Here is a 22,701-nt window from a genome sequence, read left to right as displayed (position 1 = left end):
CATCACTTATAGAATAGTAAGAACATTTAAAAAATATTTTTGTTGTGGAAAATATCACGTAGAGCCAGGTGTGATGGCACATGCCTGTAATCCCAGCACCTGGGAGGCTGAGGCAGGTGGACCATTATGAGTTCTGGGTTAGCCTGGGCTGTACAGTGAGACCCTACCTTAAAACTAGGGGGGGAGAAAAGAGAGGGAGAGAGAAAGGAAAAAAATTACGTAAAGAACTTTGTAAAAATATCATAATTTTCATTCTCTTTTCCAGTCTCCCATATTTTTTTATGAATATTTCAAAAGAGAAGTATGACGCAAAAGAAAAAGAAAAAGAAAAAAATCTATCACACTGGGTTGGGGAGGTGGCTCAGTAGAATAAGCACTTGCCTGGCAAGCACAAGGGCCTAAGTTCAATCCCTGGTTCTGAAAAAAAAAAAAAAAAGTGTGAGCACGATTTTTGTCTGTTCAATGCTGTCTTGGAGATTGAACCCAGGGACTCAGGCGTGCCAGGCACTCAGTGCACTGCCTCGTGATCCTGCATCTCTTTTTATCTTTCTGTTCAGAGTCACTGGGTTGCGGACTGCTTCGCTCTTCCCCTTTTCTCCTGCTCTAGCCTCTGAGCAGCTCTGTTGAGGTGGAGGAACAGTGATTTTCAACAAAATAGTCTGCAGAAAATACAGGAGTGGAAGAGGAGCCTGTTGTGGGGCTGCAGTTGCCAGGCCACAGGAGGGTTCTTTGTCTCCTCCTTGGTGCTAGCTATTGATCCATGGATCGAGATTAATCATAGGCCCTCACCTCCGTGTTGGTGTTGCAGGGCTCTACCGTGGGCCACACCCTGCCTGAGGCTCTCTTTCCTTCCTTCCCTCGCTCTTTCCTCTCCCTTCCCCTTCTTTTCTTTTCTCCTTCCTTTTCCTATTCCCTTTCCCTTCTTCCCTTTTCCTGGTTGGGTGTTAAACACAGGCCTCCTGAACACCAGGCAAGTGCTCTGCACCTTCAATCCCCTGCCCCGGAAATTCACCCTTTTCTCTTATCACTTGCTGGAAGCAACTGCAGTAGCTGGAAGTGCTCAGGAGAGGCAGGAAATTCAACTCCTGGGTTTTTGTCCCAGAGACCAGGAGATGGGCCCTGGGGAGCTGGAAAGTGTTAGGAAGATTGTAGGAAGGAAGTCCACAAAGTGAACCTGTGAAGTGCGTTTGAACTCCTGGCTGTGCCTGCAGTAACTGTGCAGCCAGCCCAGACCTTCAGGGACCCACAGAACACCAGGCTTGTTCTTCACACTGCCCAGGGCTGAGGAGGAAAGGAGGAGGGACAGTACAGAAAAAAAATTAAAGAAATTATGGAAGGAAAGACATGTTCCTGTTTGCAGATGACATGACTGTAGAAAATATGAAGGAGGCCATTGTGGGCTTTTGTTTTGTTTATTTTGAGACAAGGTCTTACTGTGTAGTTCAGGCTGACCTTGAACTCATTATGTGGCCCAGGCTGGCTTGAAATTCATGGTAATGCTTTCGTCTCAGCCTCTCTGAGAAACCGAGTTATGAGTTATGAGGGTCTGCTGCCATACCTAGTTTACTGCTATTTTTAACTTTTTTTTAATGTATTTGATACAGTGTCTCACTATGCAGTTCAGACTTGTGGTCCTCTTATTTTCAGCCTCCCCAGAGCTGGGATTACTGCCCTGGCATGGAATGTGGTGCCAGAGATCAAACCCCAGTCCCTGCGCTTGCCTGAGCAGGTGCTTAGTCCACTGAGCTATCTCATCGGCCTGCTTACCGCTTTTTTGACCAATGTGCTAAGGCAATTCAGTGGAGGAAGAATAGCCTTTTCAGTGAACAGTGCTGGAACAGCTAACTAGTTATCCAGAAGTCAAAAAATGGAACCTGGGGCTGAGGAGATAGCTCAAAGGTCTAGGGGCCTGCCTGGCAAGCACAAGGACCCAGGTTCAATCCCTGTTACTGCATGTTGTGCCAGAACCCTGGGCACATGGTACCAGCCACCAAAACTGGGGATGGTGGTGCACATCTATAATCCCAGCGCTGGGGAGGTGAGACAGGAGGATCACTATGAGTCTGATCTGCACAGTGAGACCCCGTACCAAATAAATAAATATTTTTTATAAAATGGAACCTACTTATCACTTTACAGTTTATGTAAAAATTAACTCAAGTGGATCATAGATTTAAATGTAATACTACACAAATTTTAGAGAAAACTTTGGAGGAAATTACTATTACATTATGACCATGAAATTTCACTCATAATAATATATTCAAAAGAATTGAGAACAGATGTTGAACCAAAAACTTGTACAGTGTTCCTAATAAGGACACTGTTCACAGTAGCCAAAAAGTGGAAGTCATCCAGTTGCCTGTTAACTGATGAGTAAGCAAAATATGACATCCATTTAATGAAATGTTAATCAGCCATGAAAAGGAATGATGTATTGACACCTGCTACGGCTTGGTGGAGTCCTGTTCTAAGGGCCAGAAGCCATTCACAAAGACACATTATGTGAGTCCATTTATATGTAATGTCTACAGTAAACAAATCCATCGAAACTAAAAAATTAGTTGGTGCCACGGGTAGATGGCAGAGGGAATGGGGAGTGATTACAAATGGGTATGGTATTTCTTCAGGGGTAGTGGAAACGTTCTGGAGTTAGTAGAAATGGTTTTGTCATTTCACAGATATCCTAAAACAGTGATTTCTGTGCTTTGTGAATTGTACTTTAATTAATTTGTTTAAAAATATCTTATAGTTTTAAAAATCCTATTAGAACATGGTCAAAGGAAATGAAAGAACATTTGATGGAAAAAGATATGGACAGCAGATTAAACACATGAACAAAATGATTAACGTCACTAGCCATGAGGGAAATGTAAATTAATACCCAATTAAATATCACTACAGAGCTGGGGAGATATCTCGGTGGTCTAAGCACCTGCCTGGCAAGTGCAAGGACCCGGGTTCAATTCCTAGTACTGCGTGCCATGCTGGCCACAGAACTATGGGCGTGGTGGTGCATGCCTGTAATCCCAGCACTGGGGAGGCTGAGACAGGAGGATCATTATGAGTGTGAGTGCATAGTGAGACCCTGTAACAAATAGTAAATAAACAATTTTTTAAAACATCAATGCATACCAATTAGCACAGTTAAACTTTTTTTAAAATGGCCCTGTGAGATACTGCTGAAAAAGTGAAGACTTCAGATCTCTCCTATGCTGTCAATGGGGGTATGAAACGGTGTGGACACTGCAGGATATTCTGGCAGTTTTTCAGACCACTTAAGACACCCCCATCAGCAAGTACACCTCTAAGCATTGTTCCAGAGAAATGAAACGATCAGTAAACAGTGTGCTCAGGACAAGCATAATAGGCCCAAGGTTCTGGGAATGCTTAGAATTTTCAGGAACTGACCCTTGGAACAGAGCCTGCTGTTGGTGTGTGTGCCCCCCTCTCCTCGCTTTGGTACTATGAACTGAACCTAGGCCTTTGCATGGGACTATATCCCAGGCCCTTCAAGAAAAAAAATTGTGAGTCAGGGTCTCACTATGGTGCTCAGGCTGGGCTCCAACTTGCGATTGGCAATTGTGTTTCAGTGTGTGCTCCCACATACTGTACCTGGAGGTATACATAGGTTTTGTATCTCCCCATCCTTCACCCATATTCTTTACCTCCTTCAGGCTTTTAGCACCTTTATTTTTCTTGGTTGATTCATTCCCTGCCTCCCTCTCTCCCTCCACTCCCTCCTTCCCTACTTCCCTTCATCACTCCCTCCTGTTCATTCCTTTGTTCCCTCCTTCCTTGCTGGGAATTGAACAACACACACGGGACCTAAAACAGGGAAGTCTTCTCCCAGGCGCTCTTCATTCTTTTTATGTGTGAGTTGGTTGAAAAGAGCTATATTAATTCCTGAGAATTTGGTGACTATAGGCACACCTGGCTATCATTTCTTTTTCTTTCATTTCATTTCATTTTATTTATTTATAGTGTGTATGTGTATGGGTTTCCTCAGATCCCTAGATCTGCCCTTTCATTTGGGATGAGCTGAGGGACCTGGGTGGCCTGGCCTGGCCTGGGGCAAGGCAGGCTGCGTCTGCCTTCCCAAAGGGGCTCACGCCCATTCCCTGCCTCCCACCTGTCACCTCCCGCATGTCTTCAGTGTGGCTTGACTTGGGCTTGTCCTCTTGTGGGCTTCCTCAGGGCTGTCTGTCCCTGTCTAGCAGTGTTTGTTCCTTGCTTCTACCACTATCATTTGGGTCTCTGATAGCAAGCGTCTTTGTTTTTGCTTATAGTGGGTTCTTCCGCAATAGCCAAGGCAGGATTGCTTAAGTGTTTATGTAATTGGTCCAGTTAAGCCTCCAGGACAAGACATTCAGGAAACAGAGCTGTAGATTTTGATCTGAAGCAACTGATAAGTGTGGGACAATAGAAGAAAAAGTTTTTTCATGCAGGTTGGGTAAATTTTGCTTTGGGGGAGCTCTGCATTAAAATGTATACTGTGGAACAGAGATGAGTAGTTATCTTTTCCTGCTGGGTTCAGGTCGATGGCCTGATTGACCTGATTGTAGTGAACCAGAATTTGTATGTATGCCCCAGCAACTATGAAAATCAACAGCTAAAAATCAGCAAAGCTGGGTGTAGTGGCGCAGTCCTATAATCCCAGCACTTGGGACACTGAGGCAGGAGGATTACTGTGAGTTTGAGACTAGCCTGGGCTACAAAGTGAACTCAAGGCCAGGCTGAAATGCATAGTGAGATCCTGTCTCAAAAAGACAAAAAAAAACCCCAGCAGAAGTCAGGTTTGTGTTGGCTGTATGGTGGACATGGATTAGATAGCTTTGGCTTCCTGCAAACAGGTCTAAGTGAAGAGCTGGGCTGGCCCTCTCCTTGTGGCCAACATGTATAGAAGTCTGGGAGGGGGTTGGGACCGTAAGATCAGAATTTGTGGAGAGCATGCTGTAGAGCGACATTTAAGGGAAGATGTGTGAGGCTTGGAGGAAGTTGGAGCTGGTTCCTGGTTGCCTGTCCGCAGGGTCCCAGTAGTTTGTCTCTTCAGATGCACAGGTCCAGCATGTTTATTGTCCTCTGGGGAGCTAAGAGGGAGTGTGGCAGGTATAGGAACAGGAAGTTCCATGCTGAGCACTGTAGGGGCTCTGTGGCTCGAGGCCTCTTCTGCTTGTCATAGTCCTGATGAGCCCTGCGACTAGCAGAGCTGTTGCGAGCACCTCTGCTGCCCTGACCCGCAGCTGTCTGCTCTACTCTTTGTCTGTTGAGTGGATCCACAAGACTTGTTTGTATTTCTGTAGGAGGTTCCCAGATGAACGTGGCGAGTATACTTCCAGCTGGTGCTTCCATAAAGGTGGAGGGAATGAGACATATTCTTTTGCTTGTGAATTAGTCATGGCTGACTTCTTTTGCTTCTTAGTTCTGGTCTTGACACTTTGGAATCATTTCTCAGTCTGAGTTTTCATCAAGGAGGATAACCAAGCCAAGACACATGTCTGGGTAGGTTCCCTACAGCACAAACCAAAGAAGCAGCAACATGGAATAGAGGTAGACTTAAACAACTTGATTAGAGAGCTCAGTTAGGAAGAGAATTCTAGATCCATAGGTCTTCTACTATAGTTTTCAGTTTGGTTTTGTTGGTTTAATATGTTTTGGTTGCCAGCAACAGAAACTAACTTTGGCTAGCATGGGGAAAAGGGATTTATTAGAAGGATATAGGAAGACTTAGTCTGGAAAGGAAAGTTGATGAGCCAGTCCTGAGAGAGGACCGGGGCCAGCACAGCCCAGGGGTCTTGCAAGCAGGAAGCCCTTGGGCATGAGCAGGTGCCACCAGTATCATCCAGTCCTCCTTTCCTCTGCTCACAGGGCAAAGTCTGGGGGGAGGCCCAGCTGCTGTGCTGTGGTAAAGGGAGCAGGGCCTGACCGATACTGAGTCCATGAGGAAGTGGGTCACTCTGAGCCACAGTGGGCTGCTGTCACTCCAAGGGCTGCTGGGCAGGCGGGGGCAGGCGGGGCCCCTGCCCTCATGGTCCCAGGACACCTGCAGAGCTAGGAGCAAAAGCTGCGACGTGACACTGCACCGGAGGGAATTCCATCTGGTGACTCTTAATGTTGGGGGCTGAGCTTTCTGAAGGTTTTGTGTTGAGTGCTGACCCACAGCATGTTCTTTATCAGAGGCCACATGAATGTGTTTTGGGGCCCATCTCTTTCAGTGATTATTCCCGTGATTTCCCTCAGTCTGTGCAGAGAGGACCGTGTCCGAAGACCATGTCCAGCTAGTCAGAGATCAGCTGATGGTGATTCTGTTGTGTGTGTGGCTTTCCTGTGCCAAGTGTGAGAAAGATGCCTATCTCGGCTACTTTTCTCTTGTTGCTGAGACAAAATACCTGACACCCAAAATTAAGGAAGGAAAGGCTTAACTAGCTCACAGTTCGTGGTTTCAGTAAACACTCAGCTGGCTCCAAGGCAGAGTAGCACATGACAGAGGGCAGCAGTTCATGGTAGTGGAAAACAGCAAAGAGCAAAGGGAGGGGCAGGAGCTGAGGCAGCAAGCAAGCCTCCCTCCCCTCCTTATGTTGTGATGCAGGTCATCTGCCCTAGGGTGGGTGCAGCATCCACACCCAGAGTCCCAGCATCCCAGCATTGAATCATTAGTTAATCACAAACTCTAGAAGCCACCTCATGATTGCATGAGGCTTTGGGGAGACAACCAGACACAAACCATAGCAATCCCCTTGTAAAAATGCTGGTTTCTGAAGAAGCTGAGTTTATAAAACTGCTGCAGTAGAGGCTTCTCGGCTTCTTTAGTTAGACTGTCACTTGACAGGTGACCACAGGTATGTGTGTGCCTGTGCACACATGTGGTGTCAAGCTGCCCTCATTCCTGCCCCTCCTCCAGCAACCGGAGTGTGCAAGACCAAGAATTCTTTATTAATGGTTTTTATCTTTTCTAGCCAGATACCTGCAGATGGTGTCCTGTGTCATTGGTGCCCAGCGCCCACCAGGCTGATCCATGGTCACTTCCCGGGATGGCAGCAACGTGACTTCAGCTGAGGATGACCCTGACTGAACGGCTGCGGGAGAAGATTTCTCAGGCCTTCTACAGCCACGGGCTGCTCTGTGCCTCCTATCCTGTCCCCATTGTCCTCTTCACGGGCCTCTGCATCTTAGCCTGCTGGTGCGTTCCTGGGTCACCCTGGCATGGTGGGCAGTGTCTTGGGACCCTAACTTTGGTGGAGCACGTGGGACTCCATGTGCTTTCATGCAATGGGACTTAGGGTTACTGGGGCTGCCTGCTGGAAAGCTATAGTCCTGGGGCATTTAGCCAGTGAAATAAAGTAGTCTAGGCTGGCCATGGTGTGGTGATTCCCCATATTGATTCACATCATAGAGACACTGTGAAGAAACAGATAATAGAAAGGCACAGCCTTCTCATTTTCTTTGGGAACACTGACAGTTCCCTTTCAGTACATGGTGGAAAGCAGGCAGTTGTTAGATGGTGAAGACCATTTGTAGACTAAACCCAAAATCACATCTCTTTCATAGCAACTCGCTACTTCTGTGTGACTCTTCTGCCTGGCTTCTTGTTGGTTTTGGGGTCTGCTGTGCTGGCAGGGGCTGTTATGAGACCTCTTGGCGGCCTTGGTGCCTGTCTGCCTTTTGCGGTGTCTCTTAGAAGCCCAAAGACTGAACAAGGGCCCTGATGTGAGATAGTATGGATAGCTCTGTGGGCTGCATGTGAAGAGCTCTCTCCTGGCACCTCTCTTTCTGGAGAGCATTCTGGTTCCCAGATTCACTGTGTGTCTCTGCACGCTGTGTGGATATTTCCAGCGCTGTCCCTTTCTGTGGTAAACAACCCAGCTCCTCCCCCGTTAGCAGCAGGAAAGGTGAGCCTGTCTTGCAGAGCTCTTCTGCTGGTGCCAAGTCGGTGCTTTGGGCAGTGACCCAGTGGCCCGAGTCCTCAGGCCAGCACATGGCTGGGTAATGCTTCTGTTTGGCGGAGGGTGAGGCCTCAGACCCTGGGCCTGTCACTGCCTCTCCTCATTCTGGCTCAGGATGTTAGGACAGGTGCTTAAACTTTGCTCAGTTCTGATGCACAGGAGAAAACAGGGATAGACTGTAAGTGATGGTTGGGGTGCTTTGGGGCCAGCTTTCCAATTTGCAGCATTGTTCCTCTGAGTTAATGACCTCTCTCTCAGTGCTCAGCCTGGCCTCTAGGCCAAGGCAGCAGTTCCAGACCTAAGCAAGCATCAGAGTGACCTGGAGGGATAGCTCAGCCTCACTGCAGAATGCTGGCTCATCCGGTCCAGGGCATTGCTTCTGTGACACGTTCCCAAGCCCAGGGACGGCATGCTGCAAGCACTAAGCTACGTCTTTCTTGAAAATTTCTCTGAAGTTCTGCCACCTCTCACATCAAAAAGTGTTTCCTCTTGTGTTCTCATTTCTGTAGTGATAGGTTTTTTCAGGCGGTGGGCGCAGCAGAGAAACAGGCAGAAGAAAAAAGGGAAAGGGGGTTTTATTATCTTTGAGGACAAGGAGAGAATCTGGAAAAGTGGGAAAGATAAGAAATTCTCTGGATTGGAACAAAGGGAGGCTGAGGCTTTTATGGCCTGTTGCCAGGGGTGGGGTTTGAGGGGGATGTTTAGATATCCCTGAGGAGCTGATTGGGGTCCTCCCTGAGGCTGTGGGAGGGGTGAAAGGAAATTGCACCCTGGGCTGAGTTGGAGAAGAAGGGGGAGGTGGTCTTGGGAAGATGGGCTTTTGCTTTAAGTGCTTCAGCCATGTTAGATGACCACCATGATGATTCAGCCATTTGTACTAGGGTCAGAGCCTATCATGTAGCAGCAGCTCGTGGTGGTGCTGTGACCTTCTTGCTCATAGTGCCTTCTGCAGAAAGGATTAAGCTGAAGTGGCTGTTACTCTTTACCAAGATGGCCCTGGCTGGGGGAGAACAGGGGAGGGTGGGGGGAGCTTTGCTGTTTGCCCTCTGGGGCTCAGCAGATTTGGCTGGGACCAGGTGCCCTACCAGAGGTAGGGTGTGTGTGGCAACTGTGTGAATGTGGCTGGGTTTTATCTTTGAGTGGGTAACTTGATATCACAGACCTGTTTCAAAATAGACTATCCTTGGTACTGACTCGAGGGCCTGTGCTCTGAAAACTGAGAGGACACTGTAAGAGGCTGGAGGACACTGCCCTGACATGAGGAAGGTCAGAATGGGATGGGTTGGGATAGGCAGATGTGTAATGACGAGGTATAACTCCAGTACAACCCAAGTGCAGCTGAGCCAGGTGGATGCCCACTGTCAGTCCTGAAAGAGGGCGGGTGAGGCTTAGGCTGGGCTTTTGGGAAGGAGGGAAGGAAGGGAGGGAGATTGGCCTTACTCTCTGCCAGTGTGGTGGCCCTGCATGCTATCATGGGCTGGGTGCTTTCATCTAGCAAGGATTGTTTTTCTTTGAAAGTTCTCTGAAAGAAGACTTGCCTGCTGGGGTCAATGAGGAGTAAGAGCTAAGCTCGAAAGTCTCCATGATCAGCCCAAGTCTGACCCCTCTCTGTCTGCGGTGGTGGTGGAGATATCTTTGAGGAATACTGAAGCATTGCATTGTCATAAGATGCCTGAAGAGGGTCCGGGTGCAGTGGCAGGAACACGCCAGGCAGGCTGGAGAACAGAGGCTTCTAGGTCAAGTTGTACCACCCAGCAGCACCTGAGGAGGGGGCATAGAGTGGCTGTGCAGCCTGCAGGCGGAGATATTTGCCTTCCCTTCAGCAGCTGTGGTCCCAGCCCAGTGTCATGGATGAGAGGCATGGCAGACATGCCTGCCTGGGTGCAGAGGTGCAGAGGTGCAGAGGGAGAGCCGGGGCCCTGAGCCAAGCCCTGGAATAGCCGGTGGCCTCCTGCTGGTGTGAAAGGGTCATGAAGTTGGGTCAGATACCCCACAGATTCTGGGACTTCCTAGCCAGGAGACCAGAGATGCTGGACCCAGGACCCAGGGACACAGCCTCGCTGCCATCATCCATCCTGGGAGCAGTTCCACCTTTTGCCAGAGCCCAACTTGTTTAGAGGAAATACAATGTGGAATACTAGACAGCTTTAGTAGTTTTGTTAGACTTAATTGCTTACCTTTTACTGTTTCTGAGATGAGAATGTTGTTGGCTTGAACCCAAAGGGCCGCAGCACTTTATTCCTCTACCCAGTGCCTGAGCTGCTGAGACACCCCTCACGGGAGGGGGAGGGGGAGGAAATGGGAGGAGCCAGAGGGGCTCCTGTAACAGGGCAGGAGTGTGCCCTTCCCTAGGTGGAAGGATGAGGACTGCTATGGTGGGCGAGCCAGTGTGTAGCAGTGGGGGAGTGCATGGCTAGGAGGCAGACCCCGTGGGCAGCCGGCGGGGGGTGGGGGGGAGCCAGTGGGCTGAGTGCGGAGGATGTCACCTGAGTGGCCTCACACTGAGCCTGGGGCTGGCTTTCCTCCTCTCCGGCCCCTGTGGGTGCAGCACCTGCTCTTCCCTCTGGGAAAATCTGATGAAATGCCTAGCAAATAGGAGCTGTAGCAAGAAGAGTCTGTTAGTATTTGCTAGAGGCTTGGCCCCTGGGCCCACAGTGTGACCTGGTACAGGGTCCTGTTGCTCAGGACCTGATGTGGCACGTGGTGGGCACTGTGGAACGGAGGAAGAGCATCTGGATGCCCCCTTCCCGGGCCACACCTGTACTTCCCCAGGCTGTGTTCTGCAAAGAAGGGCTGCAGGCAGGTGGGCCTCCTGGAGAATGATAACCCTGCAGGTTTGAGGGCAAGAACAGGTCCGGGCCTTCCCCACAGTGCTGCCTTCCTCGAGCCCAGATGTCGCTATTGTGGCTGCGGCTTCCTTAGCCTCCTGAGTGCTGGGATGACAGGCCTGCACCACCATGCCTGGCCTTTTTTTTAAATCCTTTTTGTCTGTTTGGTGCCTCTTCCTCTTGTCCATCCCATCTCAGGTCTTCCACCAGCACTGTGGCCACTTCGGGGTCACACATAGATTCCCTCTTAGCTCTGCCTGCATGACCACTCTGTAGATGTACCTAAGTGTTCTTTCCAGGACTAAGAAAGAAATCAGAATTATGAAGCCCTGTTTCCTATGCTGTGGTTTGGCAGTTTGTTTTCTCTTACCAGGGATTGAACTCAGGACCCAGTGCTTGCCAGGCAAGCACTTATTCTACTGAGCTATTTCTCCAGCCCTCCTGTGCTGTGGTGAGCCAGGCTGGATGGCAGAAGGAGTTCCCATGTCCCTTGACCTCTGCCCTTCATCCTAGACTTGGGGTGGGCCAAGTGGCCTGGCCCCCGCAGCAGCTGCGTGGCACTGACCTGTCGATTTCCAGGCCAAAGCTGCTTCCCATACAGATGCTACCCTCGCCCTCACAAACAAGCCCATCACATCCTCAAAGGCCTGGCAGAGATTAAAGACTCCTTTGTCACCCGTATTGTCCTCAGACAGAAGGAAAAAGGCAGGAATAGCCCTTCACTTCCCTGCCTGCTGTATTACTCTCTCCTGGGAAGGAAGGGGGGAAAGTAGGTGTCTCCTCCTTCGAGTGTCTCCCTGGTAGTATCTCACACGACACGTAACATCTCAACTCCTGAGCTTCCCATCAGCGATGATGTAAAGGATGGGAAGAGGGCAGAGCCAGCATGTCTTCAGTGTGTGCACTGGGCCCAGTGCAATGTGAGAGCACAAAGCTGCTTTTGAAAAGCATGAGGAAAAGTACCACCAGAGGCACAAAAATGTACCTGGATGGCTGCAGGTGCAAAGTCAGGATGTCTGCCAGTTGTGCTGTGCTGGTCACGGTGTTCCCAGACACAGCAGGTGGACACATCTGACACTTAGCCCACCCTGCTCTTATACTGAGGCACATAGCCTGAAGGTCCTCCAGGGGTGATGAGGCACCTGAGCTGGAAGGGAATGGCCAGGTCATGGAACACGGGAGGGAGCTGGTGGTGGAGACCCAGACGTGGGTGGGAGGTGAGCTGTTGTCCTACCAGTATCACTTAGAAAACTCAGGTTTTAGTTTGAGCTTCCTTGGAGGCAGGATTTGAGCTCAGGTAGCTCATGTAGAGTTGGAGCTCTGGGGGTGGGGTGGGGTGGAGAATTCCCCAAGCATCTGGGAGTTGCCTCCTGGGAGCACAGGAAGGTGCAGAATGACTCATAGTGCACCCCTGAGCAGGGGAGCTGAGCTCTGTAGACCCTTTCCATAGGGACCAGATAGTACCGTGGGCCATAGGTCTGTCAAGTATTCTTTGTTTTTATTTTTTATGTGAGCCTTTTAAAAGATGAACACTATTCTTAGCTCATAGGCTACACCAAAATAGTCCAGGACTGAGGGTATAGTTCAGGGGTAGGTTGTATGTTTAGCATTCACAAAGCCCTGGGTTCACTCCCCACCACTAGAACAAGGAAGATAGGCTGTGGCTGGATTTAGTCCAGTGGGTTGCCTGTAGGTCAGTGCAGTAGCCAGCGGTGGAGGCCACCTTCTAGCTGGCATTAATGCCTGGCACAGTGGCTGCTCACGGTCAGAGCATTCTCAGGCAAAGAAGGACAAGTGCTGAGTTGAAATGCAGACTAGGATCAGAGCAGTCTCCAGGGAATCTTGGGTGACCAGGGGTGGGGAGTGTGGCTATCAAGGGTCACATTCATGACAGAAAGCATGGAGGGCCCTGTGGTAGTGGACCCTGCAAGCCACAGAGAATTTGGACCTCGCTTCCTCACCTGAATAGGGGATGAGGAAGGATTTCAGGTGGAAGGGCCGTCTGGCCAGACTGGTTCACTCTGGTTGTTACTGTGGGTAGAAGCTGTACAGGGGTGAGACCTGGCTGATTCTGGACGTATCTTGGAGGTGGGGCTTAGGAGTTTCTGAGGACCAGGTGTGGAGTATGAGAGAAAGGAGTCGGGGTTGCAGTGCTTGGGTTAGCAGCTGGGTGCATGGAGCTGCAGCAGGAAAAGCAGGGAGGTCTCAGGTGTGCACCCTTTCCTCTGCCCTGTACTGTAAGATGAGGCTGTGCCTGCTGGCATCTGGTTCTCGAAGCAAGTTTGTAGAAGCATCATGTAAGTCAGTGGTGCAATTCCTGGGCAGCTTCTTCTTTAAAATCTTTGTGGTCTTTTTTCTGACTGTGGTAAATAGACTGTTTTTAACTTCTTAGAACTACTTGACACTTTCCTTCCAGGCTCTCCTTTGGGATTGGAATTTGGTAGCCACGGATAGTAATTATTCCCTCCCTCACATTTTGCATTTATATACAATCTTTTGGGTGTGTTTCTTTTACCAATAAAATTCATGGTTAAAATCAATAAATAAAAAATAAAAAGAAATACCACAAAAGGGCTGGCAAGAAAGCTCAGCAGAGTAATCACCTGCGTAGGCAAGCGCAGAGGCCAGGGTTCGATCCCTGGCACCACATGCCATGCCAACCCAGCCCTCAGGTGTGCTGAGCCAGCAACTGAATCCGGGCATGGTGGCACGTGCCTGTAATCCTAGTGCTGGGGAGGCTGAAAACAGGAGGATCACTGAGTCCAAGCTGCGTAGTGAGACCCTGCACAAAAAATAAAATAAATAAATCATGGTTCTTAAAGTTTTCAAAAAGTTAAAAAGGTAATACAAGGCAGTTTGGTGTCACGTTCCGAATGAGGATGTAACTTTGCATGCCTCATTGGGCTGTGATGCAGGGGAAATGAGAGGACGGAGCTGGCAGGTGTAGCCATGGGTAAGTGTGTGGAAGGCGGCTGTGCCCACGGCTGGCATATACTAGGTGGGGAGAAGGCCATCATCACAGTGCAGGGCAGCCTGCAGGTCCTTGGGGGTGACAGGAGCTGCAGTGAGGTGCACTTTAGGAGACTTTGGGGAGTAGGGAAGGCCTGGCCTCGAAATGAGCTGTCACCCAAAAGGATGAGCAGGTGCGTCCCATACACAGGTTCACAGCCTCTGAGGCAAGGCGAAGTTGGGACAAACCCAGGAGTAGGGCGTGGCGCAGGGCAAGGCTGGAGAAGCAGTGTGAGCCTGTGGACTTCCCCAAAAGACACTGAGGTGAGCCACCTTTCCGTCTTCCTGCTGGAACTTTGTCTCTGGAAACTCACAAATGGTTCTGATGTTGCAAATCTTGAGAAGCAGGTTGTGCTGGGTGGAGCCTCATCTTCTGTGAGAAGGCAAGTGCTGCCTGCCTTCGCCTCGCAGTGGACTGGAAACAGCTTCCCATAACTCCAGGCTGAGCCTGTGCTTTGAAACAGCAAGAGAAGCCTCTCCGTGTGCACAAGGGAGTCTCAGTAAGAGACTCATGCCTCATTGGGCTGTGATGAGAATGTCACAATTCTTCCCCGAAACCGCAGAAGCCAGAGGGCAGGGAATGATGTGGACCTTCCCTGTGGTCTGCAGGGAAAAAGACCCATCAGCTGAGAATTTCGTATTGACAAAACTGCTCTTTAATAATGAAGGGGAAATGAAGATGCTTCCCGACAGATAATTTCTTACCAGTTGACCTGCCCTATAGGAAACCTGAAAGCAAGTTTCAGGCCAAAATGAAAGAAAGGACGTGGGGCAGCAATCAGAGACTGCGAGGAAGTGAAGAACACTGGTGTTACAGGCAGCTGTGTGATAGTATTTTTGGTTTAATTTGTGGCTGCTTTCTTTCATGATTGAAAGGCAAATGCAGGAAGTAGTTTTGATGTCGATGGGTGTTTAGTCTGTGAGGACAGCAGTGACGGGAGAGCAGTGTGTGGATGAGCTCCCAACGCTAACTTCTGTTGCTCACCCTCAGGCTCGCTGATGCCTTCTTTCCTCTGCCTGCTCAGATCGGCTGTTGAACCCCTCTATAAATTTAAGCATTCAACTGCAATTTCTAAGACAATCACCAAGAAGACAACTTTAAATATATACAGAAGAGAAATGGAGTCAAAATGGCACACTACAAAAAAAAAAAGAAAATAAATTACCAAATACCAATGAAAAAGTTAGTAGTGGAAGAACTGAAGAATCAAAAAAAAAAAAAAAAAAAAGAAAACAACTAAATGGTATAAATAGATCCTTTATCAGTATTCATATTAAGTGAAACAGATTACTTCTGTTGAAAGATTGAGAGTTGTTGTTTTTATTTTTTTATTTTTTTATTTTTTTTGAGAGTTGTTGTTTTTAGAAAATCAACAATGGTTGTTACTGCATATTTCCTTCAAAGTAGTTGCTCAGATCCAGATATAAGGATGAAAAATTGGCCCCCAATTTTTTTTTTTTTAATTAAGCAGTAGGGGCTGGGGAGATAGCTCAGTAGCATAAGTGCCTGCGTGGCAAGTGTTTTTAAGTCCTGAGTTTGATCGCTAGTAAACAAACAAACAAACAAAACAAAACAAAACAAAAACATGCCATGCCAACCCAGCCCTCAGGTGTGCTGAGCCAGCAACTGAGACTGGGCATGGTGGCATGTGCCTGCAATCCCAGAGCTTGGGAGGCTGAAAATAGAAGCATCACTATGAGTCCGATCTATGTTCTGAGACCCTGTAGACCCTGTACTAAATACATACATAAATATAAAAAAGGAAAAAAATTAAGTATTAGTTGTTCTTTTCAATACACCAATAGAAATTAGTACAGTTAGCTTGGTTAATTGTGTGATCCATCAGTCAGTTGATCTGTATTCTTATCCTCTCCCTTCTTTTCTCCTTTCCCTCATCCCAGTTGTTCTTTCCTTTTGAGCAGTTTCTTTCCCTAACAATATCTGTTGCACTTTTTGTTATTTATTTATTTTGTATTTAGGAAGGGTCTACAGGGTGTGCAGGGACTCACCACTAGATCGGACTTGTGATGATGATCCTGTTTACAGCCTCCCAGGAGCTGGGATTACAGGCACGTGCCACCATGCCCAGTCTCAGTCACCGTCTCAGTGTGCCCCAGCACGGCAGGCCAGGGGATATTTATTTTTTATTGCACCTTTTGGATTTTGTTTACTCATAGAGTTTCTTACACTACAAAGACAATAAGATGTTTTAAGATTGGCAGGTTAAAAATATGACATATATGCTGTCTATACTTTAGATAGATAAATACTATAGTTTAAGATCACCAAGGGAAAAAGCTCTAGGCTAAAAAACTATTTCATGTAAAACATAAAGGAAAGCTGGAGGGACTACATTATTTAGACAATACAGACTAAGTCCCAAAGGTTTATAAGAGACAGCTACTCCGTCGTTCAGTGCAAGAAGAGGAAAGAATGAGAAGTGGTTCACTAGAAGATATAATAGTTACAAACATCCACACTTAACAACAGATCCCCCATGGACAGTTATATAGTTTTTCTTTTCTTTTTTTTTTGTATCTGGGATTGAATTTGGAACCTTGGGGGCCAGAGAGATGGCTCAGTGGAATAAGCGCTTCCCTGGCAAATGCAAAAACCTGAGTTCAATCCTTGGTTCCACAAAAAAAAAAAAAAAAAAAAAAAAAAAAAATTGGAACCTTGCACCTGTCAGGCAGACGCTTACACTGCTGAGCTATCTCCCAGGCTCTTGACAGTTGTAGAGTTAGAGTTGGGGGCTCCAGTATGCCACTTCCAGTGCAAGTTGCTACAAGCAGGCGAGGGTGGGAAGGAAGCAGAGGAGAAGCCACGCTGCAGACCAGCCTCCAGCAGCAGCAGGGTTTGGTCCAACCCAGAGCCTGGAGGGAAGAGGGAAGAGGGAAGAGGGGGCCACATAGGCCTTCCCTGACTATATGTGTGAAATCCTGCAGAGGGTCACAGTGGAATGGAAACAACATAGTGTTAAGGAAATCAACAGTCGCTGAATTCAAGAGGAAATTAGGAAATAGCCAGAGGAGTGAGGGCAGAAGCCCCGTGTAGCGCCAGCACTGGAGGGAGGCAGCTGTAAATGGACGCACAGAAGAAGACTCGAGCCTCAAGTGTAGAACTCAGCTGTGCCTTTAGCATGGCCATTAATCGCTGCCAGGAGGCAGCATGAGTGCCAGGTCATTTTGCTCACAAGGCAGTCGGTGCCAGCAAGTTCTAGTTTGTGTGTTGAGTACCAAACATGATGAGTACAGGTACAAAAATTTCACTGCAGAATGCATTGACTAACCTGTTCAGCATGGTGGCACACACCTATAATACTGGCGTTTGGCAGGAAGAGCACTGAGTTTGAGGACAGCCTGAACTACCTAGCAAAGGGGGAGCATTGGCTGACAAATTTGACAAGTTTTGAAGCAGTCAAGTATGAAGTCTGCTGGGGACAGTGATACAACCTGAAATCCCACCAGTCTGGGAGGCTGAGGCAGGAGGATACATGCTCAAGTACAGGCTGGGCAGTTTGATAACCTAGCAAGATCTTCACCGGATATCTCACAGAATAGCAGAAAGGCTGAAGTTGTGAAGGAAAAAGGCCCTGTGTTCAGTTCCCAGTACTGCGTGTCCCCATGAGAACTCAATAAAGCGTCAGTTAACTCCGTTTAAGTCCTCAGCAGTGAGCTTTTGCTGCCATCTTTCTGGGAGCAGCACCAGCTCCAGTCTCCTCAACTGACAGGAAGCATGGAGCTAAGGGGGAGTAGTGTTTCTGAAACCTGTTTCTGTGGCCTGGGGTTAGGGCTTAGTACCAGCCCGGGGTTCCAACCCTAGAACCAAGGAAACGAAAGACCTGTTTCTGGAATAAACCAAGATGTGCAGGCTGAGTCTCAGGTACTGAGGTAACCTGGCTGACCATGGGGAGACCAGATGGACAGGCCCTACCTGATGCGTGCTGGAGGCTCAGGAAAGGCTGACCCTGGGCAAAAGTGACCAGACAGGAGACTTGGCCTGTGATGACCAGACAGGCACAAGTTGGGGACAGCAGAGCTGGACTGAGTGGAAGTTGTTAGGGAAATGCACAGCCTGGAGTGCTGTGGGCAGACAGCCGGACTCCGGCTTGCCAGGCATTGCCCGAAGGCCGCCCCCTTGGATTCTGTCTTCCTCCTCCCTACCCCTTGCTCCCCTCTCCTGGGTGCCTGCCTTGCGTATATCCTAAGCAGAGATCTGTCTCATTCATCCTGGACCTTGCACAGTGACTGGCCCGGAGTCGATGCTCAAATATTTGCAGAATGTGGCTGTGAAGAGAATCCCTGGGTTGCTGGTGTACAGCTCCAGCCCAGAGCAGATGGGTACAGACCCCACAGGAGGAGGCCAGGCCACACATCTTCAGCTTGGCCATTTTCATCCTGCCAAATGACCACATCCTCAATTCAGGTTAGAGCTGTGGAGACATGTCAAGGTCTGGTGCCTTTGGCGACCAAGGATGCCTTCATACTGTGTCAACCTGCAGTTCAGTTTGCAAGGGACACAGTGCAGAGCTGACTGCTGGAGTTGGAGACCTGGTTCAGTGACCTTTGGCCAGCAACTTAATGATTCTGTGCCTCACCTATGACACGGATACTTAACAGCACTTAGTTCTTAGGGAGTATTTACATAGCCAGTGACATAAAATGCTTAAATAGCTCCGGGCACATGTTAAACATCATGTAAGGGTTTTCTGTTACACTACTCTTAAAGTTTCTACATCCGTAGCCTAAAAGCATGACCACACTCAGGAGGCTGAGGAAGGAGGATTGCCAGAAGAGTGAGGCTAGCACAGGCCAACACGATGAGTTTCAGGCCAACCTGAACTGGATAGCAAGACCCTGCCCCCAAAAGAAGTCAGATAAAAGCATGAGCAGATTCTAGAACAGAAACAGGGCACTATGTCCTCTGAGTACCATGCAAACCCTGGAGTGAGCCTCATTGCTTATCTGTTGTTCAAGGGGAGCTCCCTACTCAGACCATGGCGTTCCTAGGGTATGTGTTGTATTCCTAGTGCTCAGCACATAATACATACTCAGTAAACAGTGTTTATGAGTGTAGGTGGGTGAAAATGGAGAGAAACCAGAGAAAAGTGAACTTTTAATGAGGGCAATGGGATAGTGTAATTGTATTCTGTTCTAATAACTATTTCAGATTAAAACTTAAGCAGTAGGGCCAGTGAGATAGCTCAGTGGACTAAGTGCCTGCTTAAGTAAGCGCAGGGACCAGGGTTTAATTCCCTATACCGCATGCTGTGCTGGTCCTGCCCTTGGGTGTGCTGAGCTGCTGACCAAGTTGGTGTGGTGGCTGGTGCCTGTAATCCTACCTCAGGGGAGGCTGAAAACAGGAAGATCACTCAGTCCGATCTGTGTAGTGAGACCCTGTACCAAATATATAAAACTTCAGCAACAGACTTCTGGTATTTTATTAATTTTTTCTTTTTCTTTTTTGATATCTGGACTCGAAATCAGGACCTTGTGCTTGCCAGGCAGGTGCTTGTGCTGCTGAGCCATATCCCTGGCTTAAAGAGGTATTTTATAAGAGAGGCTCTATTCAGTTGGCCAATAAAAAAGCATATAAAGAATTTTCAGTATTTTCCCTTTTTAGAGAAATGTAAGCTAAAACCGTATCTTTGCTGGGGATGAAGCTTAGGGAATAGCGTACATGCTGCAAAAGACCTGGGTTCAGTCTGCAGCACTGAGAAAATGAAAACAGGCTGGGGAGGTAAGATAGCTTAGCGGTCTAGGTGCCTAACTGGCAAGCACAAGGACCTGGGTTTGATCCCCAGTATTGCATGCCCTGCAGCCCTGGAATCTTGGGACCCTGTACCAACTACAGAAACTGGGTGTGGTGGCACATGCCTGTGATCCCAGCGCTGGAGAAGCTGAGATGGGAGGATCACTACGTCCAAGCTGCATAGTAAGACTCTGTACCAAATAAATTAATCACAGAAACAAAACCCCACAAAGAGATGCTGCTACCTCCAGAGGAGGTTGCCTTGAAGGAGTGTGGCCATAATAAGAGGTGACAGTTCTTCAAGGCAACTGGAGCCTTTATCACACTGGTGATGGTGAGGCCATAAACTTGTACAACCTCTTGGAAAACTTTGATGATGTCTGTTATGCTAAACGTATGTGCTGCGTAACTCAGAAATCATCCTTGGAATACACCCAGCAGAACATGCAGGCGGCTACCAGGGGCCACGTGTGGAAATGATCAGAGGTGCTTTATTCTTTATTCTTTTTTTTTTTTGTAACCAGGGGTTGAACTCAGGCCCTTGTGCTTACCAGGCAAACATTTATTCCACTGAGCCATTTCCCCGGTCCCAGGTGCTTTATTACGGCTGTAGCCCTGATTCCACCGCGCAGCGCAGAGCTGTGAAAATGGTCGCACCCACCAGCACGGAGGCATCTGGCAAGTGAGGATGTGTGAAAGGCAGCCCTGGAAGAGTGGAGTCAGTGGATAAAGACTCATTTATAGGGCTCAAGAAGGGGGAAAACGGGCCAGCTGTGTAGCTTGGAGGAGAGTGCATGCTTAGTGAGCACAGAACCCGGCTTCAGCCTCTGGCACCAAAAGATCAAAAAGACAAAATAGACTGGTGCGGTAGAAACACTAGCAGCGCCAACCCCGACCGGAGGCGCAGGCCCGCCTTCAGGGGTCTGGAACGGTTCTGCTGGGTGCTCCAGGTGGTGGTTGCACGGGTGTGTGTGGCAGCTCTTGCACCATGTGCTTGAGGTCTGTATGCTGTACTGTAAGTTACAAAATTATTGCTAAATTTTGTAAAAAAAATTTTTTTTAAAAATAAGACCTGGGGCTGGTGAGATGGCTCAGTGGTCTAAAGCACCTACTTACAACAAGCTTGGCAAAGCACAGGGGCCGCGGTTCAATCCCCCAGCACCACATGCCAGCCAGGCCCGCCCCCTGGTGGGCTGAGCTGGCCACACACACATACACACACACACACACACAAATAAATTAAAAAAAAAAAAAAAGTAAGACCTGAAACTAACGCACATCTCTACCAACTTGTCAATGTGAAGCCAAAGATTTTTCATTTCGTTTTTTTGAGAAAGGGTCTCACTGTGCAGCTCAGGCTGGCCATGAACTCACTAGGTAGCCCAGGATAGCCTTGAACTAGTGACAATCCTCCTGCGTCAACCTCCTGAGTTCTGGGATTATAGGCATGTACTACCACATCTGACTGTCCTTTAGATGGAACAGTTGCCCAGACATCTGAATCCTAGACCCTCTGGATTTTTTAAAAAAAAAATCGTTATCTTATGTCTAACTCGACAGGAAGGTTTTTAATTTTGTTCTCAGCATTTTGCATTTATGAAGTCTGTTGGGCTTTATTGTACACTTTGTCACTAAAATAAATTTTAACAGTTGGGATATAGGTGATGTCCAAGTCCCAGTTCTAATACTTGGTGATTCTAACCTGTCAGACAGTCGTGACCTAAGGCAGAATGTTTTCCTGCAGCTGCAGGGGCTCCATGCCCCTGTGGACCCTCCCTCCAGGGGATCAACCTCACCTCTTGCCTTTCCTCCCGCAGCTACCCCTTGCTGAAGCTGCCCCTGCCGGGCACGGGCCCTGTGGAGTTTGCTACCCCTGTGAAGGACTACGCCCCGCCCCCCGCCGACCCTGACCACCAGCCAGGGGAGCCCAGCGAGCGGCCTGAGTGGGTAGGTGCTGAGGAGACAGCCAGCAGGGCACTGATTGGTGGGCACACTGGCCAGCCAGACTGTGAGTGGCTAGCCTCAGGCATGTGTCCTGCATGGCCTGTGGAGGCTCCAGAGATGCCTTGCTAAATGTTTAATGAATAACCTTTACTGAGGGAAAAGACCAGATGACACCAAAGTGTGACTGGCCCAGAAAAACCTCATCCTAGCAGTACCCGGCTGGCTCTGGGTTCACACCTGGGCTTGTCCCACAGTCCTGCACATGCCAGGGCACAGGGTTTCTCCTCCTCATCCGTGGATGTTCTCATCCAAGAGTAGCTGGGCCTCCCCAAATGTTCACCACAGAGTCCTAGCATGGCTTCCATTTGCGTTGTGCGCCAGATGTTTTTCAGCTCTCTCAGGTCCTATTTTATTCCTAAGATCTACTCGGGAGGAAAAGATGCAGGCTTTGTCCTTTAGTAAAGGTAAGGAAGCTGGGCCTGGCCCTGTCAAGCGCCTCGGTTTTTCAGTTTCCTTGGGGCAACACTGGGTTGGTCCTGGGCCTCCAGACGTAGGCCCGTGCCTTTCTCTGACTACTGTTCCTGCGGTGTCTGCATGAGCACTCACAGAAGGCCGTTCGGTCTGTGCCCTTGTGGGGCAGGGACTTCGGGCCTGACCCTGCTGCTCCCCACTAGCGCCAGCAGGGTGATCCCATCATGCCTCACAGCCCTTGCTTCAGTGGGCCTTTCTCGGCTCACGCTTCACACCATTCACCTTCATTGCCTCTTAGGATCACCATGTAATGGGCGGATGGTTCCAGGGCCCACCCAGGTCGTCCTGTGTTTGGGATTCTTTTAGCCTGCGGCATGGAGAGGATGTTAGTGATAACATCTGGCTTCCATCCAGATTCCTTCACTGTCTTCCTGGGGTGTTGACAGTGTGTGGTGTGCAGAGTTGGGCTTGTCCATTTGCTCTCTGTGACGAAGCACTGTCCCCTGCAGGATGGAAGAGACCCAAGCAAACCTCAGTGCAGTCACCTGATATTGTGTTTCCGACTTTATTTCCTGTCTGTGATAAAAGTAATACAGGAAGGAAACAGAAAACTCAGTGCAGACCAGAGTACATGAAAAGGAAATATTGTGGCTCACGACTCTCTTTACCAGGGCAGGGCTGCCTCCAGCACTGCATGGTGCGCCTGCGACATGAGGCAGTGTGAGCACTATCCTCCCAACAGTTGCTTTATGCT

The 22,701-nt window shown here is 48.8% G+C and overlaps 1 protein-coding gene across 2 annotated transcripts in view; it reads left to right on the top strand.

Moving 5' to 3' along the window:
* The window catches only part of Scap (SREBF chaperone), a 62,201-nt gene that overhangs the window by 23,917 nt on the left and 15,583 nt on the right, over positions 1-22,701 (top strand). Inside the window, exons 2-3 of one of the 2 annotated variants that reach the window (XM_004640693.3) lie at positions 6,961-7,180; positions 21,350-21,479. In XM_004640693.3, coding sequence (XP_004640750.1) covers positions 7,059-7,180; positions 21,350-21,479 — 252 coding nt within the window. In that variant the 5' untranslated portion in view covers positions 6,961-7,058. Of the gene's footprint in view, positions 1-6,956; positions 7,181-21,349; positions 21,480-22,701 lie in introns of both variants that reach the window. The other variant, XM_023700732.1, reaches the window with a different exon arrangement.

The sequence above is a fragment of the Octodon degus genome, unplaced genomic scaffold, assembly GCF_000260255.1.
Source record: "Octodon degus isolate 3935 unplaced genomic scaffold, OctDeg1.0 scaffold00126, whole genome shotgun sequence".
NCBI classification, from domain to species: domain Eukaryota; kingdom Metazoa; phylum Chordata; class Mammalia; order Rodentia; family Octodontidae; genus Octodon; species Octodon degus.
This window is presented reverse-complemented; position numbering and strand designations above follow the sequence as displayed.